This window comes from Petaurus breviceps, unplaced genomic scaffold, assembly GCF_028583685.1.
Source record: "Petaurus breviceps papuanus isolate PSGF00001 unplaced genomic scaffold, PetGlider_PUasm1.0 90994, whole genome shotgun sequence".
NCBI classification, from domain to species: domain Eukaryota; kingdom Metazoa; phylum Chordata; class Mammalia; order Diprotodontia; family Petauridae; genus Petaurus; species Petaurus breviceps.
Genome location: NW_027187393.1, coordinates 2,511,204 through 2,527,613, shown reverse-complemented (window position 1 = coordinate 2,527,613; position 16,410 = coordinate 2,511,204). Strand labels below are relative to the sequence as shown.

The 16,410-nt window shown below is 42.7% G+C and overlaps 1 protein-coding gene across 1 annotated transcript in view; it reads left to right on the top strand.

Annotated features, from left to right (window-relative positions):
• The window catches only part of COL23A1 (collagen type XXIII alpha 1 chain), a 487,731-nt gene that overhangs the window by 352,826 nt on the left and 118,495 nt on the right, over window positions 1-16,410 (top strand). The window contains exon 3 of the mRNA XM_069077605.1: window positions 13,836-13,880. Within this exon, the coding sequence (XP_068933706.1) occupies window positions 13,836-13,880 (45 nt within the window). The remainder of the gene's footprint in view (window positions 1-13,835; window positions 13,881-16,410) is intronic.

The window sequence follows — 16,410 nt, the reverse complement described above, 5'->3', positions numbered from 1 at the left end:
TTAGCCTAGGGGCAGGGAAGATCTTTAAAATTTACATTCGCATTACAAGCCCACAGACTCAAGCTCACATCTTCCTTCTTCAAATTCAGGTTTCTTCTCAATGTACCACTTTCTATTCAGAATATTTGATTAACAAAAACATCCTATTTCCTAAATGTCATGCATATGTAATCCCCAGAGTACAGTCCCAGGATCAGACGTATAGTTTGGTCACAAACAGCCCACTCAGGGCTTCTATATAAATGGTCTTTTCTTATCCCCTAGAGCCTCAGTGTTTTTAGAACTTTTGGAAATACTCCCTTTAAATGTGCCCCATCTCCAAGAAAATGCTTAAAGAAGGCTGGAGGGAAATTACTCTTTCTCCCTTAACCGCCATAGGTTTCAGTCAAGCATACTCTTTCTGAAAGAAGAAAAAGCATTTTCTTGTTTTGTATCATTTATTAAGTGCCTACTATGTGCTTGTAGCAGCAAGCACCCCAGCATCCCCAGGGTGTCTGCCAACACAGGTTCTTGGATCTGCTTTGATAAAGGAAAGCAACTCAAAATGGGTTAACAAGCTTACTTTAATCAAACATATATTGTTTACCTAGCTCAGGGGAAAAAGGTCAGCACCCTGAACTTCAGAATATACAGACAGAATTATCAAGACAGAAACAGATCAAGTAGACAGCTTTCCAAACTGTCCAACCATTACATCCATACCAAATCAACATCTGGGTTTTTCAAAGGGGGGGGGGGGCTCTCAACAACCGGCTTCCCAGAGTTTCATCTGATCAAATCACAGAACACTTCTCAAAGTGAGCCCCCAAAACAAAGCTACACATCAGGGCTTCTATAGCCTTCTCCTGGCTCAGAGAATGTAAAAACCTTATTGACCCACTGGTCAATCAAAAAGTATCTACTGAAAAACAAGCCTCCCACCCCAGGCTCCAGGTGTACTTTAGCCTAGGGGAGGGAAGATCTTTAAAATTTACATTCCCATTACAGTGCTTTACAAGGCAACTAGGTGGCACAATGGACAGAGGGCCAGGCAGGGAGTCAGGAAGACTAAACTTCCTGAGTTCAAATATAGCCTCAGGCACTTAGTAGCTGTGTGACCCTGGGTAAGTCACTTAACTCTGTTGACCTCAGTTTCCTAATCTATGAAATAAGGTGGAAAAGGAAATAGCAAACCACTCTAGTATCTTTGCCAAGAAAACCCAAAATGGGGTCATGAAGAGTCAGATGCTAAGGAAAAGACTGAACAACAGAAATGTGCTATACATTGTTCTGGGTACTAAGGACAACTCAAGATGAAAGACGATACAGCCTCTGCCTTCAAAGAGCTTTTAATCTAGTAAGGGTAGGGCTGGGGAGGAAGATAAGACATGTACACAAACACATGTATCACAGTGTGAGGTATGATAGGGAAAAGTGAAAGATCCAAACAAAATGGTCTCAGGAAACACTGGGAAGAAGAAATCATTAGGAAAGGCTTCTAAGGAAGAGGTGGCATCTGAGCACACCAACCTAGCACAGTGCATGGTGGATAGTGCTGAATTTAAGAGTCAAGATGTTCTGTGTTCAAATCCTGCCTATTACACAAAACTGACCATGTAACCACAGACATTTCCCCTCTCTTCTGGGTCTCAATTTCCTCATCTGTAAAATGGGAGCAATAATACCTGCAGTACCTTCCTTGGGGTCTCAGGATTTTTGTACACCTCTAAAGAGATGTTAGGTAAAGGGAAGTCTGCAAAATTTAACATTAAAGCACAAAAGACAATGTTGATGATCAGAGGTGTCAAACACCTGAGTGTAGCCTGAATCAGGTTAAAATAAAATTGGGGAAAATTTAGCAAAATAAATAAAAATATAATAGAACAAAGATAATGTCAATTTGTGGTTTTCTTAGTCAAGAGGCAACCTGCAAGGATGAATTTCACTGCTCTAGACTTTTTCATTGGAGGTTAAACAATGGAAAGACCAAGTTATGCAACCTTAGTAGACTCATATGGTTAGTCCAAATGAATGAGATTTTTTTTACTCTCTTGTAAATCATTTAACCTCTCAAGTCCTCAGCATCCTCTCCTGTGGAATGAAGGATTTGAGCCACATGGCCTTTTTGATTCCTTCCAGCTCAAAAGCTATGACCCTCCTTCCCCTGCTTTGTCCCTGTGTCTAATCAGGGCAGCCAGACTCCCAGAGCATCCCCAGGTGCATCCCCAGGAGGGAAAAAGCTGCACCAGGGGCTCTGATGGGGGGAATGGGTCACTGGGGACCTGCCTCTTACAATTGCCTTTTGACTGGTAACCTGGAAAAGGCCATGTCCCTTGGAGAGACTGAAGCCCAGATGTGTCCCGTCTGGTCTGTGGATGATGCCTTGGGCTACATGACTAGCTTCTTCACAAAATCGGGGCCAGATGTCGTGCTGATTAGGTCAGAGCTGAGGAACCACTGGGACAGAGGTCTCAATGTTTTCCGGGGCCCTGGAAAATGGATAAAGGCAAATAGGTCAGAAAAAATTTCTCATGGATCAGTTTTTGGGCCACCCAGATATACCACAGCTTCAGAGAAAAACTCAGCCCCTGGCTCCCAGTATCGTTTTGGGTAAATAGTTATCCTTCCCTGGACTTTTGAGGCTGTTCATTATAGTGGTTAGAGTGCTGGGCTTGGACTCAGGAAGACTTAACTTTAAATCCTGCATCTGATACTTACTAGCTGTTTAGCCCTGAAAAAAAATAACACAGCCTCAGTTTCTCCATCTGTAAAATGGGAATGATAATAGCTAACCACAGACTTGTGAGGATCAGATGAGAGAGACAACATATGTAAAGAGTTTTGCAAACCTTAAGGTACCACATAAATGCTAGCTATCATCATGAATTATTGTTATTAATATTTAAATAATGTATAATAATATTTAATGATATGTCATTATTCTTACTGCAGGGCAGCTAGGTGAAGCAGTAGATAAAGTATTAGGTCTGGAGTCAGAAAGATTTATAATCCTGAGTTCAAATCTGGCCTCAGACACTTACTAGTTATGTGACCCTGGGCAAGTCACTTAATCCTGTTGGCCTCAGTTTCCTCTTCTGTAAAAAGAACTGGAGATGAAATGGCAAACCACTCCAGTATCTTTGCCAAGAAAACTCTAAATGACATCATGGAAAGTCATACACAAATGAAGGACAGCTGAACAACACAAAGTAATTCTTACTAATGTTAAATAATCATTAATTATAATTAACATTCACATGGTGCGTTAAGGTTATCTATCTCATTTGATCCTCATTAGAATTCTAAGAAATAGGTGCTATTATTATTCCAGTTTTATAGATGAAGAAACAGAGGTGGAGAGAGGATAAGTAACTTTCCCAGGGTCACACAGCTAATAAGTGTCTGAGGTGGGATTAAAACTTAGGTCTTGGGGCTGCTAGGTGGCTCAGTGAATAGAGCACCCGCCCTGGAGTTAGGAGGACTTGAGTTCAAATCCTGCCTCAGACACTTAACATAAAAACTAGCTGTGTGACCTTGGGCAAGTCACTTAACCCCAATTGCCCTCCAAAAAACAAAAACAAAAACTTAGCTCTTCCTTCCTCCTGTTCCAGGTCTAACACTGGTCACCCAGCTGCCTCCTCTTCCTCATCATCACTCAGGTTTCTCTCTTGTGAAATGAGCAGGTTGGTTGGACTGAACATACCATCTCTAAGGCTTTGTCTAAGTCTGTGGTTTCACAGAATCCACCAGTGACATCTCCCACGGAAGTAATTCACAGTTAATATATCCTTCATGTTGAAGCAGCCATTTCGTCACCTGGCATGGGGCCCAGCAGCTCTTAGGTCTTGATAAACACTGTTGACTGATTTGTAATGAAGTGGGGAAAGTATGCTGTGCTCCCTTCTGCCCCTGCCCCCAGACTGGCCCAGCCAGCAGAGTCCGAACAATCTGCTCCTCTCTCTCTGTCTCTCTCTGACTTCCTCCTTCTCTCCTCTCTCTCTGTCTCTGTCTTTCTGTCTCCATCATCCTTTCTAGGACTGAACTTTCCAAAAGTGTCCTGGCAGGGATTCATTATCACCAAGATTATTTATTAACCCCCTTCTCCCCACCCACGCATGACCCAGTGCAAGATGGCAGGAGATGGGGGGAGTTGCTTAAACAGAAAATAAGAGTCTTTGGTTAAACTAGATGGAAGAAACCACCTCCAGGAATTCTTAACCTAGGATCCATGAACTTTTTTTAACAAAGTGTTTTTGTTTTTGTTTTTGAGGGGGGGAGCAATGGGGGGGCGAGCAATGGGGGTGGGTAAGGAGGGAAGAACAACTAAATATAGGCTAATGCCTATATTTAGAGAAATATATTTGGGGATAACCTTGAGAAGAAAGGGCACAATTTTTTGTTTTGTTTTAAATAGTAAGTGGCCTATATTTTCACTTAAAACCATCACCAGTACTTGTAGATTTATTTATTCTTCAGTCTGTATTACAAGCAGTGTTATTTCAAACCATGTTATATCCCATATGACACCCTCTATGTCCATGTATTTCACGTGCTCTAAGTCATTATAATTGATTTCCTATGATTCTTATTTTATTCATTTTATTTTTATTTTTTTTTTTGCTTTTTGGAGGGGAGAAGGTAGGACAATTGAGGTTAAGTGACTTGCCCAAGGTCACACGGCTAATTTTTGTGTTAAGTGTCTGAGGCTGGTTTTGAACTCAGGTCCTCCTGACTCCAGGGCTGGTGTTCTATTCACTGCACCACCTAGCCACCACTATTTTATTCATTTTAAAATGTTCTCATGAGGAGGGGTCCCTAGATTTTGTCAGACTTCCAGAGGGGTCCATGATACCAGAAAAACTAAGGGCCTCTGGTCTAGTCCAAACCTACCTGAGCCCCAAGCCCCCCTACAAGCATCAAGTGGTCATCCAGTCTCCCTTCATTTATTTATAAAGCACCTACTCTATCAGGCCCTGTCGTGCCCTATCACTTTATAAATGAATAATTATATATATATACATATGTATACATGTATATACATATATATATACATACATATTTGTGTCTAATGGTAGTCATGGGGGAGGGGAGGAAGAGGGAAGAAAAAAATATTCACATGACAACTTTATTATATATTTAAAAGGCATAGCAAGTTGTACATAATAGATTTGTAGTTTCATGTACAATCATATTTTTATTATACTATATTATGGAAATTCTTGTTTTATTCCACAAATTGAAAACTAAATTTAAAAAATCTTTTAAAAATTATCTGAGGCCAGATCAAAGGGACCTATCCAAGGTCATACAGCACATCTATCAGAGCAGAAGGGCTGGGACTAGACCCACAGACAGACCTCTTAATCTTAATATCCTCTAAATCAGGGCTTGTTAAAATTTTTCCACTTGCGACCCCTTCAGTGCTTCTTAAATAACACTAACAACAATTTTCATGAGAAAAACACAGAACAGGGATTCATGAAAGTCTGGTTGGATTTTGATTCTGGATTTCCAGCTTGGTCCCAGACGAGATCATTACACAGACAGGGAGCTTACCCTACTCACCTGGGAGAGGGAGCTTAGTACATGATCACCTAAGACCTACCTTTCTATGTTGCAGTAAAACTGGCCTAATAGTTCTTCCTAAATGACATTCTGTCTCTTAGCTCCGCAGGGCTTGTCCCCATGTCTGACACGTACTCTCTTCTCATCGGCCCTGCTTGAAGTTCTTAATTTCCTTCCAGATTCAGCTCAAGTTCCTCCTCCTTCTCCAAGTGGTCTTTCCTGATCTCTCCAGACTCTAGTGCCTTTCCCCAAATGACTTTGTAAATATTTTATATTTACAGATATCCCTTCCATATGATTTTCACCATTGTAGTTTCAGTATATTGCAGGCTGACATAAGAAATTAAATGGGAATTTTGAGGGAGCTTTTCAGAAGCCACAGACGACACATGAAGGTCAGCAGACAACAGAGAAAAGTTTAGAAACTCAGAAATGCAGAAAATAGATGTATAGTATTGTATATCAACATATTCTGTCTTTTAATACCATAATGATTCAGATTTCTTCTCTGGTGTGAAGAGAGGGCCAAAAAATTTTCCGCAGATTTTCCAGATCATGGGATGCCCTGCCCCTAACCCTCACCCCCATCCCACAATGTGGAAGGGATAACTGTATTTGGATGCTTGCATCAATTGAGCAGCTAGGTGGCACTCTGGCCTGGAGTCAAGAAGACCTGACTTCCAGTATGGCCTCAGACACTTTTTAGTATTAGCTGTGTGACCCTGGGCAAGTCATTTAAACCTATTTGCCTCAGTTTCCTCACCTGTAAAATGAACTGAAGAAGGAAATGGAAAACCACTCCAGTATCTCTGCCAAGAAGACCTCAAATGGGGTCACGAAGAGTTGGACATGACTGAAAATGACTGAACAACATCAATCATTCAGTCCATCAATCAGCGAGCATTCATTAAGCATTTACTATGTATTTAATAAATGTTTCAGGGACTGTGCAAAGTGCTGGAACTACAAAGACAAAAGTGAAACAGTACCTGGCCTAAGAAGTTTACATTCTAAAGGAGGAGACCACATATAGATATGTGTATAATATATTAAGAATTAATACTAGATAGTTTTAGGAGGGAGTATGCATCCAGCTTGCAGAAAGGGACACTTGGGCTGAGCATTGAAGGAAACCAGGCATTCCAGAAGGTGGAGATCAAAAGGGAGTGGACTCCAGGCATGCAAAGGTGTGGAGGAGGGAATTATCAGAGTATCTGTATAGGAACTGCAAGCAAGTCAGGGTGATTAGATCCCAGAATACAAGAGGAAGAGTAATATGTAAATCTTGTTGGGAAGAGATTTAAATGAGTTCATATTTAATCCTAAAGGCAATGGGGAGACACTGGTATTTACATGAGGATGAATGGCTGGATGTGAGGCATGATGTGGCCAAGGAAACAAGATTTGTCCACTGACTAGATGGGAGGGTTAGTGAGAATGGCATTGAGGTTTGCCAGCTCTGGTGACTGGGAGAACGGTGCTGCTATTAACAGTAACAGGGAAGTGTGGAAGAGAAGGGTAGGTTTGTGCAGAGAGATGATAAGTTCTGTTTGGGGGATGCTGTGTTTGAAATGCCTTTGGGTCATCCACTTGGACATGTGGCACACTCTGAATGAACATAAGCTCCTCTAGATAGGGATCTTTTCATTTATGGCATTGTATCCCCAGTACCTAGCACAGTGCCTAGTACACAGTAGGCACTTAATAAATGCTTATTCTATGATTGAAAGTAGAAATCAGTCCCCCACCCACCAACCCAATGTATCAGAGTAAGAATGCTAGGGGACAGAGGGTGCATGCTATCTTCTACCCTGACCAGATGGCTGCCTCGCTCCGCTTTCACCAATAGGAGATGGGGGCTTTTGTTCAATCAAGGACTCAAAGCCCCAAACTCTAAGTGCCAGGTGAGCAGCTTGACTTTTGAGTACTTCCTGAGGCTCTGTTCTCATCAGAAATGGGAAACAAGACCCCTTCTGCACAATTTCAGGTCCACTTTCCCCAGCCCCCCACGTGGACAGTTCATCCTGTGATAAACTTCCCCAACAGACACTAAGAAAAGCAATATGTTTCTTTAAGAATGCACCGAGCTAAGAAAAGCAATAGAATACTGGACTTGGCATCCAAAAACCTGGGTTCAAATCCAAACCCCACCTCAAGGTATTTTGCTATCTGTGAATAGTAAACATCTGTAAATATTAGAGATGGTAAATATCTGTAAAAGAGGTAATTGCATAACCTCTAAGCCTTGGTTACTCCATCTGGAAGATGGGAATTATAATAACACCTCCCTGGCAATGTCTTTATAAGGATTAAATGTATATAATATCTAATGGACTTTGCCAAATTTAAAACAGATCAATTCAAATGCAAGTTATTACTTTCATAAGCAGACCATCAAGACAGAGCTTCTCAGAATGATTTAAAGCCTTGCAAAAGCACCATGGAAACAGCCAGCCAGGAATGGATTCTCCTGGCCTTGCCGAGAGGCACCACTGCTTAGGGGTGCTCGTGGGGAGGAAGGACCCTGCTTGCATTAACCCAGGCTTTGTCTTAGGTGAAAACACCTTGGTCAGCTCCCTGGTGCATCTCTGTGTGCCCTGTCCAGATTGCCTTGACTGTATCTTGTTTAGGGGAGAAGGAGTGAGGGGGCAAGGGGAAGGGGAACTTGGGGGTTTGTTTTAGGTTTTAGAGGGAGCCCCTTCTCCTCAGCACAGACACATGGCTCAGAGTTGCCATCAGGCAATCTTTTCCTGGGTAAAATGTGCCACCAAAGGAGAATAGGCCTAACAAATCCATTAGTTCAGCCACCTCCCGGAAGAAGGATTTTTTCCATCTGGATTGAATTAAAAGGTCAGTAGCAGCCCTGCTCAGGGGGCCACTTGCTGCGCCATCTGAGCTGGCAACTTTGATGCTGAGGCCCATTCTCCTCCTTCCTCAGGTTCACCAGCTTCTCTTCCCTAAATTTCAGACACATCAATCAGAGGAGAAGCAGAGTGGCTGAGCTGAAACCTCTGGGACACATTTCCTGGGCAGAGAACAAAGGGCAGGAAAGTTTTGTGCCTGGTTGTCCTTCTGGCTGAAAGTCAGGGCTCTCATTCACTACAAGAAAAACACCCAATCTGTGCTAACATCCTGTTACTGTTCTCACCTCCTCTCTGACTGAAAACATGATTACAAACTAGCCATGACTAGTCAGCAGGGTGTGTATTTAAACTTGAAAGCACTATGAGAGGCACTATGGTATGGTGGAAAGAGATCTGTCCTCTAAGTAAGAAAGACCTAGGTTCAGGTCCTGTCTCTGATATGAATTAGTTGGGACAGGTAGGTGTCACCATAGTACACAGAGTACTGAGCATAGAATCAGGAAGATCCAAATTCAAATCCAGACTCAGAGAAGTCCTAGCTGTGTGACCCTGGGCAAGTTCCTTAATCCTGCTGGCCTCAGTTTCCTCAGCTGTAAAACATCTTGGAGAAGGAAATGGAAAACCACTCCAGTATCTTTGTCAAGAAGACCTCAAATGGGGTCACAAAGAGTTGGACATGACTGAAGACACTAGCAAAAGTCATTTAACCTTTCAGTGTCCTTAGGAAATTCTGTAACTACAAGTTACAGAACAGTTTGTAGGTCTAGAGCTGGGAGAGACCTCAGAAACCATCTAGTACAGCTCTTTCATTTGACAACTGAAGAAACTGAGGCCTTAGGAAATAGCCTAAGGTCATATAGATAGTAAGGATAAGAATCAGGATTTGAACACAGATCTTTTGACTCCAGAGGTATTATACTTTTCAGTATATTAGTTGCCAATTTGGATTGGTTTGTGTAATGCAATGCCAAGGAAAGGCAACTTCCCAAGGTTCAGAATACCAGCATAGGTGCTCTCCATTTTATTCAGTGACAAATTAAGAACAGAGAACATCAAAATATGACATCATTCAAAATACAGCATTTGTGTGATTCAATAATCTCCAAGTACTACCCCACCCCAGGACCTTACATTCATTCAATCAATTGCAAAGTCCCTGTTCTAAATAATACTCCACTCCTAGGCTTTACCTTCATTTAGTCCATCACAAAGCCCTTCTTCTCGAATGGAGATTAGTTTCCAATCATAAGTAAAGTACATTCATTTGTTCAATCATAGAACACAAAAAGGTCAAAAGTTCCCCACCCCTGGATCACAATTGAATCTACCCCAGAGTTACAACAAGTTTAAGCACATCACTTAATACCCAAATGGAGGTCTTTTCTTCATCTTGACAGAGGCAAGTTCTCAGCAATCTTTGTTCCTGGGGAGACAAAGCTTAGCAAGGCCACAAGATACATTGCCAGTCTCTTCATTAATTCATCCTCTGTCTGCAGAACAGTCCTAGGACCCCTGAAAACATTAGCAAAATCCTCTCCCAGGATTTCTGTAAACATACAACAAGAAAATCCTTCTTCAGGGCTTCTGAACCAACAGAAAGTTTCCCAGACTCCTGCAACAACAGCACTGTCTTTCACCCAGTGGACAATATTCACTCTCTGTCTGCAGGACAGTCTCAGTAGCTCTGAACCAACAGAAAGGTTCCCAGACCCCTGCAACAACAGCACTGTCCTTCACCAGTGGACAGTATTCACTCTCTGTCTGCAGGACAGTCTCAGTAGCTCTGAACCAACAGCCAGGTTCCAGAACTTCTTCAACAACAGGACTGTCTTTCACCAGTGGACAAATCTGGCAAAACAACATCAAAACAGACAGACAAAGTACCAGCAAAACAGCCATGTCTCCTCAGTTCTTGGTAGCTGCAGGGGCAGGTCTCAACAGTCCAGGGCAATTCAAAGTGGCCCTCAGTCTCTCTCTGCCTCCACAAGGGTGCTGCTTCCAAAAAGTTCTTCTGCCTCTCTCTCCAAATCTATGTCACCAGCTCCTCTCAGTTCAGCATTCTCTTTTCAAGTCAACAAGTCCATCCCACAGGTGGTATTAACAAACTCTGGGTTTTAACACAATCAAACTGATGGGGGAGGGGATCCCAATAGGTTCAGCAGATATTCTGATCTTATCCAAGACCAGAAAACCTGCAATATCGTCTGGAAAGAATTCAAGGTCTCGGGCTTAATTGGAGTAAGAGTTGTAGAAGTTTATTGTTACGCTTCAATAGCGGGCAAGAGTCCTTTAGGGGACCTGCGAGTGAGAGGGGTACATGCTTTTACTTTTAAAGGGTAGGGCTGCCATCGTCAGGGTCAGAGCTGACCAAGAGGAGCATGTGAATAGATAGATTAGATAAGATCTGGGCCAGGTCGTTAAGGAGACAAAAGGCAAGGATAAAGGAGGGTGTGGGCCAGGCCTGGCCTTGATTACTTAATCAAGAGATTAAGTAAGAACAAAAGGGGTCGAAGGGTGTTGCCTAGGTGGAATGTGGGATAGGGGGAAGGGGCAGATTTCAAGGGTGGGAAAGGACAAATCACAACTTCACAGACTGGCTCCACAAGTTGGTCTGACCTAGACCCCAGGTACCCCATCAAAACCAAAAACCAAGCCAATACAGGGAAATCTTTAAATGCCATTACTATTACAGTTTGCTTACTGATCATTCTCTGTATCTATGAAATCACAACTCCCCGCCTCCCACCCCCCCACACACAAAAGCATTATAGAAATATGAGTTATCAATGCCCTAGCAGTAAGAATTATCAGCTACTTAGCCAGTTTGACAAAAACCCGTTGTACAGCTAATGCAGTGGATAGAGTACTGGGTCTATATAGTCAAAAAATCCTAAATTCAAATCCAGCCCAAGATACCTACTAGTTGTGTGACCCCGGGCAAGTCACCTAACCCCAGTCTGCTTCAGTTTGTCCTCTGTAATGGGGATAATAATAGCATCCACCTCCCAGGGTTATTGTGAAGATCAAATTAGATAATATTTGCAATGTACTTTGTAAACCTCATAGGGCTTTATAAATGCTTTTGTTGTTGTTATTGTTGTTGAGTTGTATATGATGTTTCATGACCCTATTTGGGGTTTTCTTGACAGAGATTCTGGAGTGACTTGCCATTTTTTTCTCCAGTTCATTTTACAGATGAGGAAACTGAGGCAAGTAAGGTTAAGTGACTTGCCCAGGGTCACCCAGGTAGTAAATATCTAAGGTCAGATTTGAACTCGGGAACATGATGAGTATTTCTGACTCCAGGCCTGACACTCTGTGCACTCTGGAGCCACCTAGCAGCCTTTTGTAAACTTTATATGGCTACATAAATGCTAGTTGCTATTATTGTTGTTGTTGTTAAGCAACTACCATGTGCCTGATGCTGGGAATATGATGAGTCGATCAATAAACTTTTATTAAGCACCTGCTATGATCCAGGCACTGTGCTAAGCACTGGGGATACAAAGAGAAATAAAAGATAGTCCCTGACCTCAAGGAGCTGGTGTTCTACTGGTTATTGACAGGGCTTCCTTTGTGTCCAGTGGAAGTTGCCACATCCCGAACAGCCCCTTAAATACAGGGGCACATGGTACAATTTCCATACAGAATCAAAGAATGGACCAAAGGAATCCCATGTCCTGTGGGATCCCAGAAAAGAGGGCATAAAGCAGAGCTTGGCCCCAGGCTGCCAGGACAGGATGCCTTTTTGAAAATGCATGGGTTCTGGAGTCAGGGACCTGGGTTTGAATTCTGACTCTGCCTGCTGCTTTCTCAGTGAGGCTAAGCAAATACTGCTCCTCTTTTGGCCTCATCTATTTTCCTCCTCTGTAAAATGATAGCAAGAAAACAGACGATCTAAGAAAAAGGGGAAAGGACCTGCATGCACAAAAATATTTATAGCAGGGGTGGCCAGGTGGCTCAGCAAATAAGAGTACAGGCCCCAGTGTTGAGATGACCTGGGGATCAAATCTGAGCTCAGATACTTAGCACCACAACCAGAAATAACTGGCCGTGTAACCTTGAGCAAGTTACTTAACCCCGATTGCTTAAAAAAATATATATTTATAGCAGTTCTGGGGAATGGCTGAGCTGTTGTTGTATATGATTGTAATGGAAAATTTTTGTGCTATAAGAAATGATGAGCAGACAGATTTCAGAAAAACCTGGAAAGACTTATATTAACTGATGCAAAGTGAAATGAACAGAACCAGGAGAACATTATACACAGGAGCAGCAACATTGTGTGATGATCAACTATGATAGACTGCTCTTCACAGCAAGGCAATGATCCAAGACAATGCCAAAGGACTTATGATGGAAAATGCTATCCACATCCAGACAAAGAACTGATGGATTCTGAATTCAGATTGAAGCATATTCTTTTCACTTTCTTGATTTTTGTGTATGTTTTTTTCTTTTGATCTATTTCTTCCAGTATGGAAATATGTTTTACATGATTGCATGTAAATAATTTATATCAAATTGCTTACTGTCTTAGGAAGAGGGAAGGAGTGGGAGGGAGAAAAAAATTGGAACTCAAAATTTTGTAAAAATGAATGTTGAAAATTGTCTTTACATATAATTGGAAAAAATAAAATACCATTTAAAAGAAAAAAGACCAGATGATCTTAAAGGTCCCTGGTAGTTCCAAATCCTAGGAGCCTTCATTTCCATATATAGTGCCACCAATCCCTATCTTAGGGGACTTTTCCCAGGGACATATGTTTTAAAAAGAAAAATGAATACATGTCCATCTGTCTTCCCCATAAGAGTGGCAATTCTAGGGTTTTTTGCCTTATGATTTTACTGGTAGAGGGAACACCCAAGAATAAAATTCCTTTCCCAATACAGACCAATTTATGTTTATATTCTTAGAGAATTACCTACCCCCACCCCAGAGGTCAAATATCTTTTCCCCAGGGTCATATAGTCAGGATGTGTCAGAGGCAAGACTTGAACCCAGGTCTTCTGACTCAGAAAGCTGGTCTCTATCCATCACATCACAACTCCTCCCTGTATCTAGAGAGTTTGGGGGCAGGGAGAATGGGGATTGGAGCTAAGGACTACATAACCTTGTGTCCAGTGTGTACAATGGGGGCTGGACTATAGCCAAAGGGGTGTGAACAAGAGGGAAAAGTTTCCTGGAGGTGACAGTGATGTAGAAAAAGGGCTTCTTTCTCCCCTCTCCCAGAGGGAGACCAGTCCTTTGGCTGCTGGGAAGATCCAGCCCAGAAGCCCTTTCCCAACTGGTTTGCTGGGGAGAAGCTTAAGCCAGAAGGAAGATGGGGTGGGAGGTTGGGGGGTAGGCAGGTCAATGTTGGTCCATCTGGGCCCACTGACTTTGTTTCATGACTAAACAGTCTTCCTTGTCTATCATTTTCACAGGACCCCCAGGGAGGCGTGGAAAACCTGGAAGAAGAGGAGATACTGGTAAGCCTCTGTTTCTCTGAAATTCCTCCCACCCCAGCCCCAGAGGGAAACCATAGTAAACACAAAGTCAGATCATAAAACCAGATTATCAGAAAAGGCTGGAATCCTTATCTGAAACACTTAACTCCCATTCCCAGGCCCAGAGAGTAATCTGGAGAGGGCTGGGGCAATTTTCACACTGAACTTTGGAAAGTCTTCCCTCTGGGCCTCTTCCACACTGCTGGCCTTTTCCTTTCCATTCACTGGCCCAGGTCCTTACTTCCTTTTATTATTGTTGGGATTTTTCCTCATCTTCCAAGAAGAAACCCATGTAACAATTCAAGATAGTAGAAAGAACACTGAGATTAGAGCCTAGTGCCCCGAGTTCAAATCTTGACTTTACCACCAACGAACTGTGTGACCTTGGACAAGTCACTTCCCTTGTGCCTTCTTTTAGATCATAAAAATGCTTTCCTTGAGAGCAGGGACCACATTGTGCCTTTCATTGCTTCTCCAGCATTCAGTGCTGTGCTTGGGATATACTTAAGAAATGTTTGTTGACTGACTGACTTCATCTCTCTAAACCTCAGTTTCCCCATCTGCAGCATAAGAATGGGTGGATGACCTCTATGATGTCTAGCTCCAACTCCTTTGAGAGAACTCTAGCAGTGATGTCTTCAGAACCAGACAAAAGAATGGAAGCTTACCATGTCAAGGAAGCTTTAGCCTCAATTTTAGAGAAAGCTGTTTTCAAGCTCAGCAGGCTTGGGGTGGTGGCGTTAAACAACTGTGGCATCTGCCTCACAAGAAATCCTACCTCCCACCTGAGTCTCTCCAAACTGAGAGGGGTAGCATTGGCATTATCCTTAAGCACGGATCTCACAATATTACTTTCTAGCTCCAAAATTTCTGATGACTCTAGGATAAAGTACAGAGCTCTCAGCTGGGGACAGATCTAAAGTTAGGAAGTTTTCCTCATATCAAGCCTTTTGGCAACTTGTAGCCTCACAGAATCACACGATGTGAGAAAAAGAAGAGACCTCTGTGGCCATCTAACCCACATGAGCATCCCTGTTCTCTTCCTGCCCTGTTCCTGGTTCTGATCGCTTGAGTCTACCAGATTGGATCTGCCCCACTGCATCCAAGGCCACCTCCAGTCATCCTGATTTAACCACTGGAACCAGATGGCTCCAGAGGAGAAAGTGAGGCTGGTGATTTCGCACAGCCCTGACTCACTGACATCGAATTCACTTGCATATCATGGCATTACCTTCCTGACATCATGGTCCTCTTCGAGAATGAAGGATAAACAACAGAATAGATCTAACATCTCCTCCATATAATAATCCTTCAAATATTTGATAATAACTGACATACTCCCCTCCCCCAACTCGGCCTATTCTTCTTCAGACTAACCCTTCCCAATTCCTTCACCTAACCCTCATATTACATGAACTCAAGGCCCTTTCCCATCCAGGCTGTCCCAGCTTGTCCATGTCCTTCCTAAACTGTAATGCCCAGAACTACACACAGCTTTTCAGGTGCAGTCCAGCTAGGGCTGGGTGTGGCACGATGGTTACCTCCATATTCCTGGATTCTGAATGCAGCCCTGGGTTAACATTAGCTTTTCGTAGACTATCCCACTGCTGATTCATTTTGAACTTGCAGGCCACTAATACCCCCAGATCTTTTTCAGACATGCTGTTCTCTAACCCTCCTTATAGGATCTTAGGCTGTGCTAACAGAATACCACACTTAGAATGTGGGGAAGTAGGTCCATCCCACTGTGCAGACCACACCTGGAGTACCGTGTTAACTTCTGGGCACCACAGTTGAGGAAACATAGTGACAACCTGGAGACAGTCTAGGGGTCATGACTAGAAAGGCAAGAAAATTAGAGAATTTGTCCTAGAAAACTGGCCAGTCTTCAAGCACTTGAAAGACTGTCTTGGGTAAAAGGGATAAGGCTCATTCTTCTAAGCCTTGGAAGGCAGAGCTAGGAGCAGACTTGACTGCCTATACAAAGCTGCTACTTCCTGACAATCAGTCCTATTCTGCAGTGGAATGGGCTGTTCCAGGAATTCCTCCAGCAGGGTCTAAATGCCATCTAATTGGAGAGTGCTGTGAAGGGGATTCTGAGTCAGGTAGGGTTATAAATGGGAGAGGTGGGCTGGATAGTTCCTGAAGTTTCATCCAGTTCAGGGATTCTGTGATTCAGTCCAAATCAACAATCACTAAATACTTATGAAATTTCCACATATTTATTTTTGAACACATATGATTTATACTTATATGTATACATATTGTTTCCCCTGAGAGATATCTAATAGGCAATTGGAGAGGTGAGGATGGAGGTCAGGAGATAGGTTAGGGCTGGATCAACAGATCTGAGAATCTCTACATAGAGATGATAAATGAATCAATGGGAACTGATGAGATCACCAAGTGAAATAATGAGGAGAGAAGAGGAGAGGAGAGGAGGGGAGAGGAGTGGATCAGAGGGGCAGCCGGAGAAAGAAAAAAAAACAAAAACGAGGATAGAGGAGAGGTG